General features: G+C 40.6%; 2 protein-coding genes across 2 annotated transcripts in view; both read left to right on the forward strand.

The window, feature by feature from the left end:
* The first annotated feature begins 1,645 nt into the window (after positions 1-1,645).
* LOC108425700 lies at positions 1,646-5,693 on the forward strand. The gene is made up of 3 exons (XM_017694577.1): positions 1,646-2,356; positions 2,918-3,084; positions 4,183-5,693. Exons 1-3 carry the CDS (start codon positions 1,646-1,648, stop codon positions 5,063-5,065), a joined length of 1,761 nt encoding a protein of 586 aa, XP_017550066.1. The 3' UTR covers positions 5,066-5,693.
* A 6,615-nt stretch (positions 5,694-12,308) lies between these two features.
* Positions 12,309-25,767, forward strand: part of pik3c2b (phosphatidylinositol-4-phosphate 3-kinase, catalytic subunit type 2 beta) — a 61,322-nt gene continuing 47,863 nt past the window's right edge. Inside the window, exons 1-5 of the mRNA XM_017694690.2 lie at positions 12,309-12,604; positions 17,647-18,475; positions 18,930-19,030; positions 19,234-19,394; positions 23,316-23,436. Of these exons, the coding sequence (XP_017550179.1) occupies positions 17,738-18,475; positions 18,930-19,030; positions 19,234-19,394; positions 23,316-23,436 (1,121 nt within the window). The 5' untranslated portion in view covers positions 12,309-12,604; positions 17,647-17,737. The remainder of the gene's footprint in view (positions 12,605-17,646; positions 18,476-18,929; positions 19,031-19,233; positions 19,395-23,315; positions 23,437-25,767) is intronic.

A 25,767-nucleotide genomic window follows, 5' to 3' on the forward strand; every position in this document is an offset into this window, starting at 1 on the left:
GACTGGCTGATATATTGTTATTATAGTTTTGATTGATGGTTGAACATTCACATCTTTATTTTCTTGTTATAAGGCTACACTGTGAGCTAATGTTGTAGGTTTTTCCCAGTTTCATCTGATGTGCTCAGCTGCCACGTATCAGATAAAACCCCCTTTAGTTTTTCAGCTGTGACCTCGCCCTGAAGGGCTGACTGAAAATAAAAGTGCTGCTGCTCAACACATAAAGCATGCGTGCTTTTTTCTGTGCCTGTTTCCTTTTGATTGTGTTTTTATTTCTTTGGTTTTTGGGCTGCTGTTTCTGACTATAAAAAACAAAAAATACCATCTTATATATCTTGTGTTTAAATTCTAAACTGAGAAAGAACTATCATTTTTAGTTTAAGCTCACGTATGCATGTTCATAGTACCCTTTTGCTTTTATTAGTGATTTTATTCTTCTTCTTCTCATTATTATGATTATTATTGTTGTTGTTGTTGTTGTTGTTGTTGTTCTGCCACAAAACAATATGGCCAGACCAAATTGTAAGTAACATAGACATAAAAGCTGGTCATTAGATAGTATTCTGTGGCACTACGCAGTCACACAATATAAGCTCTATTGGCCTCTAGATTCTATTTTCTAATCTGGATCATTTAGCACTGCCTACATGATCCTCATGTAACTGGTATCAAAAAGTTTGCAAGAACCTCAATAATAACCTCTGTAATTAACAAAAATATGGTGTCTTTTGTAAGCAATATGGCTGCCATATGCTAAGTAACCTTTCTGGAATTATGTAAAATTCTGCTAAAATGTCTGGACTTTTTTTGCAAAAAATCATAAACTTCACAGATGTCAGCTATTTATCTGCTCAGTAATTGTTTCTCAGCACCCATCCATCCAATCAAGTTGAACATTTGTTTCATCTTTGAGACAGATTACAAGTGATTTCTAAAATACATCTAAAATAGACTAAAGTCTTTTTTGGTTGCAGAACTAAACCAGACTGTGATGGAGGTGGTGATGACAAACTATAACATTTATATTTCACCACTAACCAAAGAAAAACATGTATCTCCAAAATGGTAGCCTTTCCGGAGAGGGCAAAGATGTTCTTTACTTCTAATGTAAGATAAGAACCAAGTGCAATGAAAGCTGGAGCACCAATGAATGCCAAAACATTTCTTCAATATGCTGCAATACAAAACAACACCATACAACACAATCCAATACAATACAATTAGAGTGCATGACTGCTCTATCAGTAGTCCATGATGAACTGCACCAGACAAGATCTGTGACTGTAGTGTCACCTGCAAGTTTCAGGTATTTTTGTTCATACAAGTATATTAATAACATAATTAGTTAGTAATGAATTATTAATCTGTTGACATAGATAAGGATAATGCGTTTACCCTTTGCATCTCTTAAATGGCCACAATAGCCCTTTCAGTCACATCACAGAGATTTTACGATATATTCATGATTCATGAATGTTTCACAGAAATCATTTAGATTTTGTCCAGTCGCATTATGGGTCATATAATACTACGTGTGTGAATAAACACAATATACAATTATATTAAAAATAACCAGTTGTTTTGTATATTTAACTTTTTTTCTTGTCTCTTTACAGTTTTTCCTACTGTCCTTTAATTACTCTCAATGGAGGAAGCAGATAGGTTGGTTGAGCTGCTTTTCCGGTGGCAAAAAAAACAGGAAGCTTGTGCTGATAAGCTTCTGGACATAGCAAAAGAGCTGGAGAGTATTCAATGCACAAGCAACACAGTTCAGATAGTTGGAAATGCCACAGCTGTGGTCGGCTTTGCTGCAGCTGCAGTTGCCACATTCCTTACAGCAGGCCTGGCTGCCCCTATAGCAATTGGGGGAGCAATTGGATCAGTTGGCACAGCTGTAAGCTTCTCCTCCATAGCGATAGAGACTATCGCATCCAGCTTGAACATGAAGGACGCTCAGAAAATTATTAAAGAAGTTGAGGAAATTGGAGAAGAGATCCAAGGGCTACTGATAAAATTGAATGACCAGTGTGCCAGGCATGTGCTTGGAGCTCATTCTTCTGCAGAGTCCTTTGATAATGAACAGAGTGAGGTGATCTCTCAAGTAATGGGAGCACTGGCCAGAAGAAATAGGATTGACATGCCTCTTGACCTTCTCAGGAGCTTCAACAAAGCCATATTCTCTCATCAGCAGACCTTAGATGAACATAGACTTCATGTTACATCGAGCTGGATGTCTGGGGCTTTAACCACATTTCTTTTCTTTACACTGCAATCAGCCTTAAAAGTATCAGCCAAAAAAGGCGTCAAGGATCTTGGAGTCATTGGTTTAAAAACCTTCATGAAAAGATCAGCTCTGGTATGGAGTTATTTTCTTGCATATTCCATTTATATTGAATTATTTTAAACCTTCATCTTCACAAAAATAATTTTACAGTGAAATCTAGTAATCACAGAAAATGTCATACTGAAATATTAAAGAATAATTCTGTCAATTTATTAAAATAATCAGCATAATTTGCTTATTGCAATTTAAACAGTCATGCAGAGTATTTGGAAGAACTCCTCAGACTGTCTCAGAGCAACTTGTCGGGTTGGAAAGTTTTTCAAAGTTTATGCCTACAATATATCTTTGCATAAGCCATGATCTGGTTACCTTGTGTTTATTCTCACTTACTTTATCATTGCTTTGTCACTGCTTATAAATTTTAGAATTCACAAAAGTTTTCCTTGCATTTTTAAGATCATAATTTCTTATTTTCTCTAGAAACATTACCTTTTCTTGCTTCAAAACACTGTGTATTACTTTGTGTATCTCTCAATGAGCCACTTATGCTGACATTTTGAAATTAGATTTTTAGTGTATTTCAATTGCATTGTTCACACTGACTTTGATATATATTTTTCTATCTTTGTCCAGGTTGTTGGTAGTTCTTTAGCTGTGATTCTGTCCATCTTTGACTTAGTTAAAAACTTTAAAAAGATAGGAAGCAATTACGTGACCAACGCCAGCCAGTCCCTGCGAGATGCAGCCAGAAAAATGAAGGAGGATAAAAAAACTCTAAAGGAAAAGTTGGATGCACTGCTGTACGTTCATAATTCATAATTCTTCACCAGCACATTTGTCATGAAATTTGTTCAGCCATTCACAAATTTACTTCAGTCACATTAAATTTATAATAAGCATATTGCCTTAAGCTAGAGTGGAGCATTTTGACCATAGACATCGTTATTGTGACAAATAACATCATAATATACTTTCTGAGCATATTGTGGATATCGGCAGTACTTCATTCAGAGGTTGAGATGTAAGTTCATTCAGAATGGTTTAATGTGAAGTTGTTCATTTGTAGAGAAACTCAGTGACTTTTTCTTTACAGTGGTGATGATAGGAACCTGGAGTCCTGATGTCTACAATGCATACGTAGCCATTTTATTTAATGTCCAAAATCACCAGTGACTCTGCATGTGTCTTTTGAGTTTCATTTTATGTAACGTTGATGATGGTAAAATAATCATCAAGAAAATAATCAGCAATGCCTTTGAGTACCCTGCATGTATTTCTCTACCATGAAGGAATTGAAATAAATAGCTTAAAGCATATTATAGACCAAAACTTTATAACAAAACCACTGTAAAACAATTGTCAGGCTGTGTGTTTATAACCATATCATTAAGTTACCTTCTGAGAATTGAGTTTATAGAGGAATTAAGCTCTTCAGATGTCTGGTTCCTATCATCACCGCTGTAACAATTCTGACTCTGTATGTTTCTCTAGAATCAAGCATTTCACACCAAACCACTTTGAATAATTTTGTTGATGTTAACTACTTAAATATGCACAATATTTTAGAATATTTTATTTGGATTTAGGGTAACACAACGTGGGAAATGTTGAACGCAAATAATTGGATTCATGTTTTGTTTTCAATATGTGGCACTGCTTTGTCTGTTCTAACTTATGTCAGTAAAAGTAAACATAAAGTGTCATTAAAAAAACATTCAGAAGTTTCATGATCTTGCCCACCTTTAACTTAAAAATTGCACAAGTGAATTATTACATTGGATTTGAAAACCTAAATGCACCTTAATGATCAGTGATATACAGTAATGTACATGAATCCAGGTTTGCTGCAGCATCAATAATGTAAGCTGACTTTCACTGTCTGACCTCTTTTATTACAGGGACATCATCAAAAAATTATTACATCTGAAGAAATGTATCCAAAACCTAGGTGATTACTCACTCGATATGAGTGAAGATGAAGAGGAAATAGTGAATTACATCCAAGCAACATGCGATGACCCCATCATTATTTCCTGGCTGAACACAAGAGTGCATAAGACTGATCTTTTGAATTTTCTTCGGTATGTGAAGAAAAATCTTGATAAGGAAATAAGGCAGCGAAACAGAAGAGACATACACATTGTGTTTGTGAGTCATGGTTGGATTAATAACCGGTTTGTGCCAGCAGCTAGCTTGGTGCAAGCTAACATCAATGATACTGTTCTCTACTCTCCATGGAACTGCTTAATTGATGCAAATGCTGCATATGGCATTGCTCAAGGGTGCATCAGACTTCAACAAAGACGCTTATACTTTCGTTGGAGAGAGCCTAACACCCACCATTACCCTTTACCCCAGCACTGGAATTCCATGCGTAGATCCACACATTACATCCCACAAATTTTACTTGGACCTGTGGGAGAGGAGGAACAAATATGGAATGCTTTTCATGAAATTGGAGGGTCCCTGCAAAGCTGTGATCGTATCATCATCCCATACCTTGTCCCAGAAAACTTGCAAAAACATTTCTCAGTCCTCCATTTCCAGACGGTCATATCTGTGTTATCATTGGTACTCGTGACTACACAAACAAGAGCCACTGTGCATCTGGCTGCTTGTTTGGGACGTAATAAAACCCCTTGGATGGAGGAAGAATGGAATAGACAGTATGCCTATACACTCGACGAAACCTACATGACTATCAATTTGGATGAGGATGTGGACCCTTCACTATTCCAAGCATTCAAGTTAATGTTTGGCATCCAGGGTGGTCAAAGGTGATACCGAAGTGAACAGCGTTAAGATGTGATCTTCACCAGTAAAAACCTGTTGAATGTTGAATGACAAAGCTCATACAACTTGTAACCAAAGATGTTGTAATTTAAAGGATTTGTAATGTTGCATTTAAATGACTTTCAAGTATGCTTTTCTCATTTGTGCAAGAGTTCCACAACAGGTATTCAACTCAACATAGCACACATTCTTATGTCATTTGGTGAAATAGTTTTTACAGTACTGTAAAATACTGCCATTGATTCAGTATATTTCATGTTAGAATAATCACTCCTACGTGTTTATATGTTTATATCTATTTCCATACACAGTCATATATGTCAATTTTGCAAGACTGCAGTCTATTTCAAGGAAAAACAACTTTGTAATCACTGGTTCAGCATAATGCAATAATGAAATATTTGCTTTCTGTTAGACTTTCTTTGCTTATCTCATGTTAGTTAACCAGAGTGTTAGTTGATGTTATATTGCTTAATATTCTTGAAACAGTGTTGTTAAAACAGCATGTATGATACACCTGCCTGAACTTGCATCTATATGCTTGTAATTACTTCATGTCATTCTGTATCACGGGAAGTATTAATGAAATAAATTAATTTACCATAACGTTACTGGACTTATTGGTGGAGGGGTGGAATTTATTTCCAATGATTCCAATGATTCCAATGAGTGGAATTTATTAAATGATTCTTATCACTGAGCTACTGTGTGTTTGTAATGCCTAAGAAAATGCAAATCCAATCAGACCTAGAGCACAGGCTCTGACTTTACTGATCAAAAACAATTAGGCTGTTATGATCTGCTGTGACATATCACATTTAGAGCCGATGCACACTTTATCATTATATTATAGAAAAACTAAGCAAGGTTTATAATAGCATACTAGAATTACTATTGACCTTTATCAGAAAGTATGTATTATGCAGTAATAAAAAAAATAGTGAACACTAGACGTCCTCCCAAAAATTATGCCATGTGTGGCATGCAGGGCTAAGTTTTTGGAGTGCTCCTAGACCTCCAGCTTCTGGAGATCTAGCATCCTACAGAATTTAGCTCCAAGCCCTATCTAACACACCTAATCCAGGTAAGGAATGCCTTCAGGAGCATCAGAATATTACAGTTAGGTATGTTGGATCTGAACTCCCCAAGGGTGATGTAGATCTCCAGGACCAGGCACTGGCACCCCGGCTCTGAAACTTGCTCTAAACTGTAAACCATAGGGATCATCAACAATGACTGCATTCATTGACCAGCCACTTGCGCATAAACAAATTTATGAGAGAAAAATATTTAAAACTAACATTAAACTAAATGTTTCCAAATATTTGTGCCACTGGTCACAAAACATGTTTTGCTGTTATTCTAAGTGACAATAAGCACACATCCTTTACAGAGAGCACTCTTCTGCACATTTTAATGCATAATTAGTTTATTTGCCATTATAAACATATTCTGTGCAAAACATGGCAAATATTATTATTTTTCCAGTTTGTTAAACTCACGAAATATACATTGTGCAAAATATACAAGAAAATGCCATATTTAGTTTGCTCCCTTCGAAGGATGTATACTTATTTTGACTTAGAAAATCAGCAAAACAAGTGGTTAAACTACCTGATCATCAAGACACAAGAGATCATTTGATCAAATCCTGGTGATATCACAGCCCTCCATGATCATGATTCTGAGAGTAGGAAGCACTGATTAGACCTGAGAAATAAGAGAGCCAATTTCTCCCTGTAGCAAACAGAAAGCCCAAACAAAGAGGACACAAAGATAAGAATGATTCCAACCCCTGTAGCTATGTTGAGCGTTTATGCTGTTCACGCTGAGTGTGGGCAATGCTGTCATCAACCCCTCACATGTTGCTCTTCTACTTTCTAAACCCTTTCTTCAGGAGTTAGATACGGGACAATCGACACAAACACCTGGTATTAACGCCCGTCTCAACTGATCTGATCACAAATGGACAGCCGAGATAACCATTTGCATCTCGTATTCCAAATGCATCTCCAGTGATCACTTGTGATAGGATTTGAATTTCACTAGTACTCCAGCCACTGCAGAGGATTTAGCTTTAGCACAATTTTACTCAAAAGAAGTTGCAGAAAGTTCTAGCTTTTATATAAAATGCTAAAATATAATGGCAACAACAGGTGACAATGGAACTGAAATCTGCATATGTGTTCAGGGAATACTGCCATTGGACATTGGACACAAATATTTACAAATGTACGTTTTTAAATCAATAATATTATTTTCATACTTTTTCGTGTTCCTAAATCATATATTAAGGTATTGAAGTTGTTATACATGTTAATGCATGTATAATAAATGTCCTGGGCACTATATTTTTTCATATGTATTTCATAATTCATGCAGTACACGTTTAATGTGAGATACTGCCAGACAGTATTCCTTGTAGCTCTTATATGACTGACTTGGCCAACAAAAGCCGTTCTGTTTCTGAAAATGTCAAGTTATTCTTGATGGTAGGGATGAAGGTACATCTTCTTTTTGAACTGTGTATGAATAAAAATCTGTAAACAGTTAATGGTTTACTCATGGAAAAGTCTGTTATCCACAGAGAAACCTAATCCTGTATTCTGTTCAGAGCCGTCTGCAAAAGTCAGCACTGCATACTAAACCTGGAAGACAAAGGACTGCGATGAGGCTCTCACATTACCATTACAAACTCAAGGCACTGACTGGTACTTGACCATGCACCAAACTGTAGACCGGACTTGCTGGCCTGGATGGCTGTGCAGTTTGGCTTTAATCAAGGTCATTCAATCAGGTCAAGCTTTACTGCAGACATGAACTGCAAACTGCAGACTGTGCGCGGGCGCTGAGTGGTTAAAGAGAGAAGTGCAGGGGAACTCCAAAGATTTTCCATTTTCCAAATTTCTGAATAATTGAGTCCTTGAAATGAAGAGTAATTCAGGGCAGTTTGATATAAAAGGGTTTATTGTAGAGAAATATACAGACTCTGATTTCTTAATGGTGGTGATAGGAACCAGGAGTCCCAAAGTCTACAACACAAATGTAAACATTTATTTACTGCTACTTTACTACTAATAAAATCACCAGTGAACCTACACCTGCCTCCTGAGCTTTTCTATATAACGTTGATGATGGTACAACAATCATAAACCTGACAAAATAAGTTTTATTTGGGGACTATTTTGCCTTACAACACCAGGCATGTGCAATAAATGGGTGGAAATCCATTTTAAGCAAAAACTTTATCACAAAACTATGATAAAACAAGGTATCAGCCATCAAGCAGCATATATCTAACTATTTAATTGAATACCTTTCTCTGAGTGCACTTTCAGAGGCATTAAGCTCTTCAGAAGACTGGCTACTGTCATCCCCATGGTGAACAATTCTGACTCGGCAAGTTTCTTCAGAATAGAGCATTTCACACCAAAACACTCTGAATGATCTTTGTTTACATCTTAACCATACAATTATGTAGAATTTTGGAGAAAAAAAATCATTGTTCCACTTTAAGCCATATGAATACTTCATATTCATCTAAATTTCAAGGGAATTTCACAGATTTTTTACAACTGAGATGTAAACAAAAATCATTCAGAGTGGTTTGGTGTGAAATGGTACAGTGTAGAGAAACTTATAGAACCAGATTTCTTTACTGTGATGGAGCCAAGACCCGGAGGTCAACATGTCTACAACACCGAAATGGACCTTTTATTTGTGATACACACAAAGAATAGAGAACATAAACATGTCATTGTGGTTTTGTATGCAATTTTGTTGATAGTAAAATAGCTGTAAATATAAAAAAAGTCTTTGGGCACTATCTTATCTTACAGTGCTCTGCATGTGCCTGTCCAGAAAAACCAGCATAGACCAACATGGCTGGTCACCAGCAAAACTAGCATAAACTAGTTGACCATGCTGGGTGGCCAGCATAAAACCAGCACCAGACTAGCACTAGACCAGCATAAACCTGCATAAACCATCTCATAACCAGCATGGGATTCAGCAGAGATGTGCCTTTTAACTGTTTGTATGCAATGTTGATTATGTATAAATAGTGGTAAATAAGAAAACAACTATTTTGCCCTACAATTTTCTTCTAGTATATTTCTGCTATTATGCATTTTATTTAGTTAGATATTTTTTTAATCAGTGCAATAATCCTGTAAATTCCATTAGCCTACATCATTCAATATCAGTTTAGCACTTTTGAGGCTAATATTTACATAGCAGGCTTTATTGTTATTTATTTATTACTTCTATGGCTGAACAGTCTTTGGTGTGTAATTAAGTTTATGGACAAACGTTAATAGTTTGTGGGCCTTTGACTATTTGACCTGTTTCCCACACAAAGAATAAACTTAAACTTGAACTAAATAGGATGTTTAATGGTGAAACACCATAAGCATTGCAAAGGAGTGCAGTTTAATCCAATTTTAATATCCAAAAACGCAGCCCATAGTGTATCTAACCACTGTGCATTTACAGCTCTTTCCACATTAAGGCACTATTTTCCCAACATATTACCCTAGAAAGGGCCACCTGGTGTGTAATTACAGCATCAACTCCACCAGAGGGCGTTATGTCCCAATTAATAGGCCCCTGTCAAAGGCAGTGCTATGTAGAGTGGCACCCTGTCATAGCTGTCACTGTAAACTAAGCTTTTTATTACACTAAAGTAATATCATGGCACAGGTGTCCTTTTTATATAATAATAATTATGATAATAATGATAATAATAATAATTACATATTAAATAATAAATATTTCACATATTATATTGCGCTATATTCAATAAACAAGACAAATTATACCTGTCCAGGGCCTACTGCAGCTTGAACGCTGGGATAGACTGCAGCGCCCCCCGTGACCCAGAAGGATAAGCAGCTTAGAAAGTAAAATGACAACTGTGTTGTGTTGTGGTGATATATCCCTTGCTCTGTTCTCCTCTTCATTCACGGTCTTTTGTAGAATCTCTACCACTGATCAAAACTATAGGCATCTATCTGCATCCTATGAGAGTAAAGTGGACTTTCTCCAAAGGTGCTTAAATGTCTTTGAAGTTGTGATTTTTTATTTATTTTGTTACTTTTATTTATCTGAGCCAAACATGTAGAATAAAAACATCCTAAGCTCATCCATCCATCCATTCTCTATGCCACTTCTCCCTCAGGGTCGCAGGGGGGTGCTGGAACCTATCCCAGCAGTCATCAGACGGAAGGCAGGATACCCCCTGGACAAGACGCCTGTCCATCACAGGGCAGACAGACAGTCACTCACACCTAGGGGCAATGTAGCATGTCCAGTTGGCCTGACTGCATGTCTTTGGACTGTGGGAGGAACCAGAGAACCCAGAGAAAACCCACGCAGACATAGGGAGAACATGCAAACTCCACACAGAGAGGACCCCAGTCACCCAGCTGGGGAATCAAACCGAGGCCCTCCTCGCTGTGAGGCGACAGCGCTACCCACCGCGCCACCATGCTGCCCGTTCCTAAGCTCATAAAAGATTTAAAATAGATTCCAATCTAGACTTCAGAACTGAAACCCGTATCGAATCTGTTTCATGACTACCTTATCTGAGCTTTGTGTTTGTGTGACATCTAGCTGCAGCCCTGCAAACCAAGCTCCTGTCAAATAGCTACTGAGCTAGCCCCATGAGTTAAGGAGCTAGCTAGCTGTAGTGCTGGTGAGGTGGTTCACATTACTGTTTGGTAAATGTTTTGCAGTAGCATTATAATGATTACATAACTAATTACGTACAGCTGAATACCTTAAAATCACTCTTTTGGTGTGTTACTTAATGCTAATTAATTAGCCAACATGATTAGGAGTGTAGTCAGGCTTATCTAAAATGTTAACCCTAAACCTAACCTTGAAGTGAGTTACTTCTCCAACACTTACACCAACAGAAACAATTTATGGCTGAAAGTATGGGAACCATCACATTCATATGAGCTTGTTGGACATTCCTTTTTAAACCATTGGCATTAATATGGACTTGACCCCACTTGCGGATAACGGCCTCTACTTTTATGCGAAGGTTTTCAACAAGATTTTGGAGTGTATTGGTGGGAATTTGTGCCCATTCAGTGAAAAGTATGTTTTTGAGGTCAGGCACTGATATTGGATGAGATGGCCTGGCTTGCAGGTGGGTTCAGGTGGGTTAAGGGTCGAGGTCAAGGCTCTGTGCATACCACTGGCCGTCTTCCACATCAATCTTGTCAAAGCCACGTCTTTATAGACCTCACTTTGTGCACAAGGCCACAGTCATACTGGAACAGGAAAGGGCCTTCCCCAAACTGTTGCCACAGAGTTTAAAACGTTGTTGCATGCTATAAAATTAACATTACCCTTTACTGGAACTAAGAGGGTGAACTCAAACCCTGAAAAACAGACAATTATCCCTCCTCCACCAAACTTTACTGTTGGCACTATGCATTCTGATAGGTGCCGCTCTCCTAACATCTAGCAAAACCAGATTTGTCCATAAGACTGCCAGATAGTGACGAGTGATTAATCACATAGTGCCAACATTTTCAATGCTGCAGGGTCCAGTGGCAGCATGCTTTACACCACTCCACCTGAGTACATAGTAATGTTTTTCGTACAGTTGCTTGGCCACGGACACACATTTCATGAAGCTCCTGACACATAATTCTTGCGCTAATGATGCTTCCAGAGGCAGTTTGGAACTCACTGTAGTGATAAGCAGAGGAAAGGCTGTGGCTCTGATCTGTCAGTTCGTGTACTGTGCTATTGTTGCTCCTAGACGCATCCATTTCACAATAATAACACTTACAGTGGCACTTACAGTTGTTACAGTTTGCAGTTATGTACAGATCTAACAGGGCAAAAAAATTCCCTAGTTGGCAAAAGTGGCATCCTATGACAGTGGAATGTTTAAAGTCACCATGCTCTTCAGTACAACCCAGTCTACTGCCAGTGTTAAATATATGGAGAGGGCTGTGATTTTATAGACATGCTAACAATGGATCATCTGAATTCCATACATACGATGGGCGTCCACATACTTTTGGCCATATAGTGTAGCTATTTTGCCCACGGCTGGGGCTTCTTCCACCCAAACTGAGTGAGGGTGTTTTTGGTGCTGACCGCGGACCCTACTGGAGTGGACGTTGTTCCTCGTTTGTCCACTAGAGGCCCTCGCTGTCACCCTTCCTGTGCTCTGCCCCTTTTGGTCAATTCGTGTGTTTTTTCTCTACAGCGAAAGCGCGACGGGAGCCTGGGCTCTGAAAAACCGAAAACCTGAGAGCGAGTCGGCGACAAATCGACCCGGTCACTGCAGATGGAGGAGCTGTGGTGTCCACAACTCCACAGATAGCCGGTTCGCTCATAGGCGTTACCTATAGGGACCCAATGCTACTAGCTCTCGGGAGCTGGAGTTCATAAAATAATCTGCATCACCAAAAAACGCGGATTAATTCATCTAGAAGCAGGAGAAGAGAGGAGCGAAGCGGCGTAGAGCATGACACAGCCGCCCGAGAGGCCGTAGACGAGGTAGGCGGGATGTGTGCTGCACCTCTCGGTGAAGGGAAATGTTCAAAATATTAACGAAGCTGTTTATTTATGTGTTTGACTGAATGTTGGCGACATGCGCTGCGTTTCGGACACATTTGGACCCATTTCGTTGATGTTTTAATATTTTATGCCACACTGCTCTAAGAAAGGTGTAAATGTAACAAGCTTTAGAAAATGGTAATAACCGAAGAGCAATTCATTTCAGCGTCATTGCCCGTGTTGACAGACGACGTTATCACAATGGCAGTTGGGAGATACAGGGCTGCGTTGTGAATAACTAGCTAGCAACTTGTCAACTAAGCCTTTGGTACTCACTAAAGCGTTCAATGATACAGTAAATAATAAAACATAATAAATGATCAAATAAAACACATTTGGATATTGTGACCCCCACCATGCAGGCTGTTTCTCCACTGAATGGGTCACTGAGGCCACTAGCCATGTAAACAAAGTCCAAAGTTTTACCTCAGAAAGAGCTAAAATAGCAGCCTGCGTAGTGCAATGTTACATAGCAACAATTTCTCATAATAATACGTTGTGGGTATTACAGTTTGTGTTACAGGAGAAAACATCGTCCTGTGTGTTCCCATTAAACCTGTATTGCTTTGAAAGTGAAAGAGAGAAAGGTGAGCACCTAAGATACCATTTTGATCTTGTAGTAGGCCTTCTAGGATCTTGTAGTAAGAGTTTCACATAACGTTGCCAATCTCTGTTGTACACTTGAGGTTTTATGTGGCCTCTGCTCTTCAGAACTCGTTGGACAGGTTACAGAATGACGAACTAGAGAAAACACCCAAGTCTACTGAGGAAACATTCATATTGACACATCAACCGCTCTCGTATGTGGTACAGACTATTAGGATTTCAAGATTTCAACATGTTTGAGTGATTTTTACAGCTTTAGATAACAGCCTTTGTGCCTTTTCTTCTTAAGACCATGCTCTTTCTTTAAAGTTTTCATGGCCTGGTACTGCTTTCAGCCTGGCGCTCAGTCACTCACCTGCTTCAGCTTGTTTCATTCAGATCTTCACACAGTATCATTTGGCCAAAAGTCTTTCTAAAATCACACCCATGTCGAACACTGAGACATCTACTCATTGAAGTTGACAGGACCTACTTGGCTTACATGGAAGTGGTTACACCGCTGGTTTAAGGCGTTTATCCCTTTATAGACAAATATAAGCTGTGCAGTTTGCTGTAGGTCATGTGTTTTTATGACTGACACAAATTAGTCTACCTGATGTAGCTGCCAGGTAAAGCTAAGTATTATGGAGGCTCCATCAATTTTATTACCATCGCTTTCTATTGTACACATTGGCACTGTTTAGCTGGTAGCCTCCTGGTCGCCTCCTGGTCCCCCACCACTTTTGGCTGTGCTGAATCATTTCCTGTGGTTTTGTGGTTATTGTACTTAGCAGTTTTAATCTTTAAGCTCCTGCCAAGTTCCTTTTTTTGTCAACTGTGGTCCTTTCAGCTGGTGTGCTTATCTATAGCAATGCGTGAGCACTTTTTATTGTCCATTTCGCCGGCCTTGATAATGTGTGCATGTAACCACATGGAGGGGTACAGCCCTTGAATCTACTTCACTTCAGATCTTTCCCCACCTGGTTCCATAACAACTTCAATGTCAACACAGAGATGGAATGTATGCCATCTGCATGTCCCTGGGAAGCTGAATTGGGACAGTGTGTTTGAGAATGTATAGAATCTGTATAATCTATAGAATCTGTAGAATGTATAGAGTAGCTTTGCAACTGACAAAGATGTCAGGGATCAGTGATATCAACTGATCAGCTATGTCCGTTTGTACTGATGTGTTCTTCATTATCAGCTTTGTATACAACTCATCCACTTGTCAACTAATGTTTGCAGTTCTGCGATGGAATACCCCTGAGTAGCACGTGGGATGGAATGATGATCTTTCTGTGGGCCAGGCCGCGATCAGCTGGCAACAGTGTGCGTCTGTTATGGCTCAGGGTGCGGGGAGCTGAGTGTGAGAGCGTGCGTTTTATTTGCTGGTGGGTGGGAGGGTGTCATGGGGAGGGGGAGGGGGAGGGGCATGTGTGTGGGTGAATGGGGGGCAGGGATGACAGCGGTCTCTTTGTCTCTGCTTCTCAGAGGCGTGTGAACGTGTCTGGGCTGGCCTGACTCACGTGATGCCGGTGCACCCCCCACCCCGATCCCACCAACCCCCTCGTCCTTTGTTCGGCCAATCTGGGAGCCACCCCTAATTGAATGGGATCATATCCTGGTGGGGGATTGATTCCGGGGGCCTGAGGCTGGGTTGGCCCGGGTCCCCGTGGAACAATGCGGCTCCACCCTTGCGCCCTCCACTGCTTTTGCCCACCCCTGCTCCCCTCCGGCCAAAAGGCCCAGCCTGGATGCTTGGCAATATGGAGACGATGGAAGAGGGGCGCTCCTTGGAGCGGGGGCCAGCCACAAAGATGTCATCTACAAGCAGACGTATGTAGTGCGTGTAGCACTTGTGATCCATCTGTTGACGCCTGGACTGCTTGTTTACAAACATGTCTGGGTTTCTGAAGCTGTCCTGAGTGTGATAATCCCCATAATGTAATACAACCGGCATATCTCCCTGGAGGCTCTCTTTCCTGCCTTAGCTGTGCCTTCTGAAGATTATGTTGGTGGCTAGCTGTTTCAAGACTGACTTTCATATGCTGCATAGGCCTTGTGTCTGTGCATCTTTTGTATGCACACATATGTTCAGCTGTGTACAAATGGTAACAAACAGGTGCTAAATAGAGTGATTGACAAAAAGCCAAAAGGGAGATAGCTAATCTCAGTGGAGTCAGTGTGTATCTCCTCTGTCCTTGGATTTAGTAGTAGCCCTTTCATTCTTTATTCACACAGATCAAGGCCCCTGTAAGAGTAGGGTAAACCCCAGAAGCACATGTGCTCGTAAATTTTGGGAGGGTGCATAAAAGAGGTCAAAGTATGGAGCAGGAGAACTCTCTAGGAACGTGTGTCACACGTCTGCTTCTCTTTCTCTTTCTCTTACTCTCTTCTTTTCTCCTCCTGCAATCTGTCCCCAGAATTTGCTAGGGGTGGGGGGCTGGGGGGGTCTGACGTTGTTCTTTTGGCGAGGTGTGTGAGAATTTCCTGCACAGACTTGCGGGCGGAGGGAAAGACCCACTGCCACTGTTGTCACATTGCGATGGAAGCTGGAGGTCACGGGAGGTTAAATGCCGCTCTCATCAGCTAGAGAAGCGCCAAGACATCAAAAACAGCCAAGACTTTTATTTCCCTTGCATGTCTCCAGTGCACTTTGCCTTGGCATAGCCTGTTAAAATTGTTCTCGTCATTTATCAAGCATTCAGCTGCATGCCACACAGCTTTAGCTGTAGGTTTATCTTTAGGCATGGTGCAGGACCTTTTGGAAGAGGAATGATAGCCATGTGGAGAATGAGAGAAGTTATCCTTTTGCCCTAACCCAGGACCTGCTTCCACTGCATGGATTTTAAAATGATGGTTCAGTGAAAAATATAATTTGCACAGTTTTAACCACACTCGTTTGCACTGCAGCTTTGGGACTGGGTAGATAACATGTCATGGAAGCTAATATACCACCAAACAGCTTGTTGTAAAATGCATACCTAAATAAATAAGGCATATCGCACAGTTGCTTCAAACTGCATTGAGTTGCTAAGACATGACAAGTGGACTTGGTTTCTAACACTGTATGACACTTTAATCTAGATTGCAGTGTTAGATCATGTTTCCAGGTCTGTGTGAAAGGTCCATCAAATGCTGCATCCACCAAATCTCACATCAGCAAAACCCCACTGCAGACCGTTTAGCTCTCAAAGTCCAGTGGCTGTATCTCTTTGCAGGTCTGCAGACTATTAATCACTGCATGCTAACTGGACTGGTTGGACTCTAAGCTTAGTGGAGCAGCGCATCTGAATTAAGGCTGTCAAATGTATTCTAAAATTCATTCCATTTAAGGTCTTCTAGGCCAGTTATTTGAATAGCAAATTTGTTCTGACAGCTCTAGTTTGAATGTCATGCTCCAGATCCCTTTATACAAGTTAAACTTAATGCCTCCAACACATGTGTCAAATTGTAGCTCTTTCCGTAGGCTGAGACGATTACTCATTATTTTGGTTGTGCATCTTTTAAACTGTGTTCGTCTGCATTTATAGAGAACTCACTGACTGTCTCACTTTGTGCTGCTCTGTGGTTCTGCAGGGCTGTGAGGACAGAGCCACTGCTTTGATGCAATGCTGATGGCTGTGTTCAGCATGAGAAAGGCAGGAGCCAGCTTCTGCTGAGCAAGCAAAAACAATCAGAGCCAGATTACCATCTTTATAAACCAAACCCATGTGGGCTTCTCTTCAGATAAATGTAGCGACTGTAATTGAAAACACTGCCACTGTCTTCTTTGATCCATATTGGACATAAATTTCAAGGGGTTCTGTTGTGATTTAATTGATAATGTCTGTAACCTGTTAAACACATGGCCATGGGCATAATAGACACAATAACATTTTATGTGTTGTCACCAACGTGTTTATTGGTGAAGAGTTCCTATTTTGAGTGGTTATGCTAAGGACTGCCAACACAATGATATAAAGACCAGGGAAGTATTTAACAAAACAGGATCTCTCAGTTAGCCAGATAAATTGAGCCAGAGGTCAAACTTGTTCAACAGGAGGAGAGGTAATGGACACTTCTGCTGGGTAATCTTCATTTTGGCTTATGTCGTTCTGTCTCCTGTGGAATCCTGCTTTCTGAGGTACCCATCAGGGTACACTCTTAAAAATAAAGATTTTATAATCGTTCCTGGTTTGGATGAATAGTTTTAGGAAAAAAAATGTTAATTGATGTAGAACCTTGTATATTACAAGGAGGTCCTTGTAGAGAGCCAGAAGTGTTTTTTTTTTGTTTTGTTTTGTTTGGTTGCTGCAGAGAACCCCTGATCCCCTTGTTAAGAGTATAAGATACCTTCACTGACAAACAGACTCTACTTTTTTGCTCATTTCCTCTTTTTTGTTTCTCCACAGAGCTCCATGGTTCAGTTGTGGACCTTATAGAGGGTTATTCTCTTTACAACCCATCCACTTATTTTTAATTGCCTGGCCTGGTACTTGCACCATGTCTGCAGCGCAGACACAAAATGACAGCGAACAGCACTGGGGCTGCCTGGAGTCCCTCGGCTTGAGCCCCAGAGAACTGGTCCTGGCTGAGGCTCTGCAGATGGAGTATGATGCCCTATCTCGCCTCAAACAGGACAAGGGACCATCTGGGAGAGGAACACCTTCCATCCCATCAAGAATGGAACGGCCTCAGTCCAGACCTGTGCCAAGCCCACCTGGGAGTAATCTGCGCCAGGGTCTCTCAGGGTCCGATCCAATGCTTAACCTCATCCAGCCCAGCGTGTCAGACCCATCAAGGCCGTGCTACAGTAAGGAGTCCCTCTACATCCTGGACAACCAGGGAAAACAAGACTATGAGGGGACTTCCAGAATGCTGACAAAGGGCCTGCCACCTCCTGATGAACCTCCACCGGCAGTGCCCCCCCGAAACCCCATCCCTCATCCTGATTCCTTCCAGGCTCACAGGGGCTCAGCACCCAGAGATGTAAACCTGTTCACTCCTGAGGTGGACCAGCCCAAGCTTCCCTCTGGAGATGCCATGAACTATGACAACTTGAACGATTCTCTGATGAGGCTCAATGGGGATTGGCCATCACCTCGGGGACGGAGAGTTAACAGTGATCAATCAGGGAAGCCGGTAGCTCGCAGTAAAACCCTCCCTCCTCAGGTGCCGCCTCGCACCTACTTGCCTGGGCAGATGAGTAACAGAAGCAACCGCAGAGTGTCAGCTGATCCAGTATGTACTCCAGACAAGCACTGTCCCAGTAGAGTGTAGTTACATTATTCACAAGTCAGATTACAAATCGGATTCATTCGCTAGACCACATGGACTTTTAGGTTTGAGGAAGTGGGTATTTTCAGTTGCAAATGCTGAAAGTGTTCTAGTAAAGGAGTATAACTGGAATGTATTAATCATGTGTGCTTGTGGTTCTGAGTTATTCAGAAGAATTTTCTACTGAGAGAAAAGTATTACTTCCTTCTTGTTTGAAAGTGGTAAAATTAGACTGCAGATGATCAGAATGTACAGTACCAAGTATCAGTAGTACAGTACCAAGACTAGGAGTATGAAATGAAACTTAACATTTTTAATAAGCATTATAGCAGTATATTCATATATATTCAAGCCATCTGTTCCCACTGTTATGAGAGATAAAGGAATTGAAGCTAAGCACTCCCTGTGTGTCATTCAGGTCTCACTGGGTTCCAGGCTCAATGGATTTGGCTACGAACTCTTTCAGGTGTCAGAGGAACGAGATGAAGAGGTGGCTGCCTTCTGTCATATGCTTGATGTGTGAGTTCCCATCTTCTGAGCTTACCTTCTCTTTAACAGAATTGTTTTACTTTGATTCAGGTTTCACAAGGAACAGGCACTTTTACCAGCAAAGACATCTTTTTTTTGAGATCGATGAGATTCTTTGAGCTGAATACTGATTGCTTCAATGTGGTGTCATCAGCTGTGGTATGGTCTGCATAATGTCTTGTTTGTTTGTGCAGGTTGCGCTCGGCTTACCCGTACACTGAGCACTCTAAGAACGCGGGTTTTGTGTGGAGCCAGAGTGTGGCGCAGGAGGAGTTACATCAGGGCCTGGGAGTTGATATAAAGGTCACCGTCATCAGTGAGCACTTCCGGGAACCTCTCACTTTCACCTGTGATGGTAAGCCTGAATTCCAGTAAAAAGAATCCGCCCACCATTCACCATTTGTTTACTGCTTGCCTGCATTAGTTGTACGTCTTTACCCAAGACACTGAATGTATAATATAGAGGTTATCCATCCCAGTCCTTGCACTGCATATTTTGAAGAGTTCCTGGCTCCACCCTGGCTCAGCTTGTATTAATTACCTGATGAATACAGAGCAAGGTGAGCTTATAAATTTGCAGTGAAGTGCTAATGCATCAGTGATAATGCTTTGAGTCAGTGATTCCACCCAGAAAACCCAGAAAACCAGTTCTTAGCATTCATTTTTCCATACATCACGTAACAGCTTTCATCTGTTTGCCCTGACGAGCTTGAAATGCTGAGGAGCTATTAGATGCCACAGTTTTTTTTCCCCCCTCCCATACAGCAACTTTTAGACAGGACTAGAGAATTCCATCCAAGAGATGAAGAGCTTTCAGCCTCTGAATTCTCTTAATGGAATTACATTGAGAGGGCATCCTGCCAGCCATCTGTTTTGTGTTCTCAATTAAAAGAGCCAGCTTCTCATTCAACTGGCTGAGCGGAACACCCTCTCTCACGCTCACACAACCACAGATAGAAGGACCCTCAGATGACCGGAATAGAGAAAGGCTTGCTTTGTTAAATGCATTATTTTTCCCTGTGCATTCCACCCCACGATATGGTGCCCGTCCTTCATCATGGCGAAGTAGAGGTCTGCAGATGATGCAGAGTGAAACCCATCTGTACATCTGGATGTGTTTTTGAGAGTTGGCCAGACTTAAGATATCTGCTAATGGTGGATTAAATCAATGCATGTCACATGAAAGGTCTGAACCTTATGGCAAACGCAGCATTTTCCAGCTGATTCTATGGGGGTGATAAAACAGGTCTAAATGATTGATGTATAATGTGATTCAGGTTTTTTGTTGGGAAGCTAATACAGATTATCTTGGTCTAAGACCTTCATGCTTGAAAGCCTCATGAGGTGTGGGTATATTTACTTTGATAAAGCCTGTAAGTTAAGGACATTCAACAACATTCAACAACCCTGAAGCCTGTACTGCATTATTGAGGCATAAATGTGTAAAATCAGTTGTATTTTGATGCATTTGAAATGTATTTGCATAAATAAGGTATTGTAGAATAATGTGATTTCTCATGTGTTTATGCAGTCATTTATAAGGGAGACTGACCTGGACACAAAAAATGTTCACCATGTCATTGAACCTTTGCCCCCCCTGTCTATATATCTCATTCCCCCAGCCTTTTTCCAAATGTCAAATGTTTGCCAAGAGTATAAGGTTTCAAAAAGATGGAAAAAAACAAAAAAACAAAAGTTGTTTCCCTGATCACTAGTTGCGATACAAATAGTGGCTTCATAAAAATGTAATTTTGAAAAAAAAAAAAACACCAACATGAACAGCTCCTACTTTTTGCTTTGGTAGGGTGAGGTAACGTATTTGACTAACATATTGAACTTGTCATAGCATATGTTGGGAACAAATTTGTGTCTCTCTGTGCTAATCCATCCTCCCACCCTCTGGCTGTCACTGTGTTTGCTGTGTACACTCCATGAGTCATGCCACTAGAGACTGTGTTTACCAGAGGAAAGTGGCCTTCCCTGAATAAGCATGAACAAAGTGTGTAACCAGTGTGATCTCTTCCAGCTTGCTCACCACACTGTACACTTGTTCACAGGAGCCACATGCATATGGTCTTGGATCTCCACAATCCTGTTATGACATTAACATTACACCAGGCTTAATAAATAGATGGCCTTTTCTTGATTGTGCAAGAGTCAATGTTCGGAAAAAGAGCCACTTAGAGCTTTATTAGAGAATAATTGTAAGGAGATGGAGAAAAAGAGAGCGAACGGGAGAGACCTTTTGTAAGCAGTGGCATCACAAACGTTACTATATATTTGTCTAGTCAGGGTATAATTAATGATATTGAGTTGGGCGGTCAAGCATCTTTTCTGTTCCAAGCGAACTGTTCATTCTGTTTTTGTTCTCAATGAAGGAAAATGCCCTTCATTGAGAATCTTTGTTTTTCGGTGTGATACATTTTGGGACCACATCGATAGATAGAACAGATGGTCCTGTTAATGTGGACAGGAAGGGCTGGGGATATGTCATGCCCAGCTGGCCATTGATAAAGCCACCAGTATTTCAATATCTATAGCATTTCAAACCATTCCCAAACAATCTGTACTAGTTTTTGGGGCAGTCATGGGCTGGAGGTAAGGGAACTGGCCCTGTGACTGGAAGATTGCTGGTTTGATCTCCAGAGCTGACAGTACATGACTGAGGTGTCCTTGAGCAAGACACCTAACCCCCACTGCTCCCCAGGTGCTGCGGATAGGGCTGCCAACCGATCCGGGCAAGTGGCCTCACTGCCCCCTAGTGTGTGTGCTCACTAGTGTGTATGTGGTGTTTCACTTCACAGATGAGTTAAATGCGGAGGTGAAATTTCCCTGTTGTGGGAATATCACTATATCTGTTCTGAACATGCCTACTCACCTCTCAGTGGTGCCACAGCAGTCACTAGGGCAAGATTTTCCTGTTTAAAGGCTAGGAAATCCCCATTAATGCCGTATCTTGAAGAATGGAGGAACTTTTGAAAAACTACAAGCACTTTGGGGCGGATAGTTGAGGACAGGGTATTTTTTGAAGTTTTTTGGGTATAGAAGAAATACAGAAGGAAACCAGACAGCTAACGTAATGTTAGGAAACTTAAAATGGCTTCTGTATTTATTAGGCGTTGCATCAATGGCTACTCTAGCAGATAGGATTTCTTGATTATTCTCAGAAGGGAGATTCCCAGTCACTGGATGATGTATTTGTGTAATTGAAGCTAGATATTGCAATGAGAGTGCACTGATGGAGAAAAAGACAAAGGGTGCAAAGTTATGAATACTGTCAAACTGATTATGCTGCAGTCTTGTGCTACAGAGTATTACCTAACATGACTAACATATTAGAATGTTTTAGGTGGAATGGCCTATTAATATCATATACTAATCATATCAACAGACAAGCCAAACTGACGCTAACTTAAAAAAAAAAACATAAATACAGACAATTATATATACCTGATTGTCACATCCTTTATTAACAAAATAAAGTGTGTTACATTAGGAGTTATTTTAACACAGCTTATTAAACCCGTTGATGTTATCAACTGTTATCAACAAAGACTACGAACGTTTTTCTTATGTTAGCATAGAGTACACTACTGCAAATCAATGGGATATGTTGGGAAAACCACTTAACCTTAACTAGTTGTCGGTAAACCAGGGGTCTTTCTCACAAAGTAGGATTTTTTTGGTTAGCCAGTTAACTTAAGGCTTTGATCTAACCCTGGATTTACCACACCATGTCAGTGGATCACTTCTTACCAAGCTACATCACCATGCCAGCTTGTACTGCACACTTAACCTCCATGGCAAGTTAAATTTGGGATTTAGAATTACAAGCAACTTAAGCTTCTGACCATCAGAGATGGTCTTCTGATGCAGGTGGACCCCTCTTATTTTTTTTTTTTTGTGATATTTGCAGCATCAATCATGTAAAAAATATTGTACGAAAAACAAATCATACATAGATGTAAAGAATGTAAAGCAATTTTTACTCCAGTAAGCACTAATATAGTCATGATGTATATGGCATTTGCTTTTTACCATCAAAAAGGTTTCACAGTTCTTTACACAGCATTGTTTGACAAATAAGCCCCTCTGATCCTCTTCATCTACCATGTTTGGTGGACATCAAGGATTCATCACAGCTTGAGTATCTAAAGTCAGTTGTTAAATTAATTAATTGTGGTCATGTTCATTTTTGGGAAGCTAAAACTTAGTAGAGATTCCTGTCAAACCCTGCTTTGTGAGCTAGCCCTTTACCTTTTCCCTCTTTTCTCAGGTTCATCCACCATTGACCTGCTGATATACCAGACCCTGTGCTACACCCACGATGACCTGGACGTGATCGATGTGGATGACTACTTGCTGAAAGTGTGCGGGCAGGCCGAGTACCTCAATAAGTAAGAACATATTTGAGGCACCTACCAGCTTGCTTGGCACGGTGTTTACTTGCCTCTGTCTTAAACAGTGAATGAACTTGGTAAGGAAGACTCAGGGAATGCTGTACATAATAAATAGACTGGGCCTCTTCTGTTCTGAATTGTTTTTAAGAGATGTTGGCCTGTCCTCCAGAGCTCTCTTTGATTGACACCTGCTTTTTCCTAAACCCTGCATACAAGAGCACAACAGACAGTGCTCAGAATTGGGCCTCAGGCCACATTCAGCACTGCAAACTCCCTCATAATGCCTTGCTGTTGGCAACATGGTTACCAGGCCTTTCCACCTCCCCTACAGGCACTGCACCCACCTCACAGTGGCACAGAGCCACTGGCAGCCAGCCAACATCATGACAAAAAAAGAAAAAGAAATTAGAAAGAAAAAGATGTGGCATGTCATAAAAAGCGGCCCCTGGACAATGGCGTAATGAGCAGCACGTCATGGATGCTTTCTTTGCTCTGTGTTGTCGGCTGCCTGCACCGCGGCCGGAAGATGGGGGCGCTTTCAGAGAAGGCAGCCAGGGATTGCTACTTGTGGTTTGTGGTGCGAGCAAACTCTCGTCATCCAGCAGAAGGCCCTCAGTTGTGGCCATCAAAAACAAGCTGTGCTTATGTCTGTGGCAGTCTGCAAACCTCAGTGGGACTCCCCCAAAACACGACCACCGGTCTGAGAAAATCCCAACCTCCGACCACTCAAATATGTGTGATACACGCTTATTGGTCTTTTTGCTGGCAAACATAGCTCAAAGCAAGTTAAGTGCTCTTTTATTAATGTGATTTCTGAATACTGTCATAAATACTTTGGTTTGATGACCATTTTTAGCAAGATGACAAGTACATACGATTCTTTATATAAGTCAGTCATAAGCACTTAATGACCTCAGTTTTGTCCTGAATTTATGCTTGTGCTCACTTGAAATTGGTATACTTTTTTTTTTTTTTTTTTTACTTTAGATATAGATTTTAGACTTTTAATATAAAGCCAACATTAGTAAATGCAAAATGCAGCTTTTAAATGATCATTCCATTTATTAATTTTTCTTATTTAGTAAGTACATTTGTTAAGTACTTTCCCCCCTAAATCTAATAACTTGTTCTGCCCCCCTTGGTATTAACAACTGGAATTAAACTTGCAATTAGTCTTTTACATCTCTATGAAGGAATTTTGGCTCTCTCTTCTTTTTAGAAACCCACATTGAAGGGTTTTCATGCATGAACAGAGAGTTTAAGGTCTCGCCACAGCTTCTCAGTGGGATTCAAGTCAGGACTTTGACTCAGTTGAAACAAAACAAAAGTTTAATTTAGTTTCTTTTGAGCTGCTCAGAGGTGGACTTGCTTGTGTGCTTCAGATAATTGTCCTGCTGCATAACCCAACTACCCTTGACCTTTAGGTCACAAGTTGACGGGCAGACATTATACTTCAGGATTTTCTAATAGAGTGCTGAACTCATGGTTCCATCAATTTTGACAAGTCACCCAGGCCCTGTGGATGCAAAGCACCCCAAGGCCTAGGTCTAGATTCAACAGGCCTGGCAGAAATCATTCCTGTACTAGCGAAATGGGACAGTTACTTTTCACATGGGGCCAGGTAGGGCTAAGCAGCATTATTCCTTCAGTAAATGAAATCATCGTTTGAAAAAAATTTGAAAGAGTTTTGGGTTATTTATGTCTAATATTAAAAGTAGTTTGATGATCTGAAACATTCGCTGTGACAAATAGAAATTAGAAAGGGGCACTTTGACCACTTTAGGCTAATATAGAAATCCTATGCAATAAAGAAAGAAGATATTGTTAATTGCAATTATTTAAATAACTGCAATTATTTAAATCAACTTTATACTTCATGACAGGCCTGTTAACACTCATGGCTCCGGAACAGATTTTAAGTCAGTTAAAGGGAAGAAATGTGTTTGTATCAATCTGGATACATTGGCTAAGACAAGTTAACAGCGTAACAAAGCAAATCAATTAATCATGAGTGCAATAGCAAACAACTCAGGTGTGTGTGTGTAAGAGAGTTTGGCAACTGGCTGTTTTTCTATGGGTGCAGCTGGTTGGTCGGAAGTGTGGTTTGCCTTGATAACCCTGAAAAATTGCGAGCATGTGCAGGGTTGTGTAGAGCGGAAGGAACGTCCTGTGTGTAGCTCTGTTATTATTTTTCTGCCGTCGTTGCCAGCGTACAACAGTAGCCTACTTTTTTTTCCTCCTTTTTTTTTCATTACGCCATTGTGGTCAAACAATAAACGTTAATCCTGATGGGGCAGTAGGAATCCTGCATTTACCCTGATCTTGTAG

Source organism: Pygocentrus nattereri, chromosome 21, assembly GCF_015220715.1.
Source record: "Pygocentrus nattereri isolate fPygNat1 chromosome 21, fPygNat1.pri, whole genome shotgun sequence".
Classification (NCBI taxonomy): Eukaryota; Metazoa; Chordata; class Actinopteri; order Characiformes; family Serrasalmidae; genus Pygocentrus; species Pygocentrus nattereri.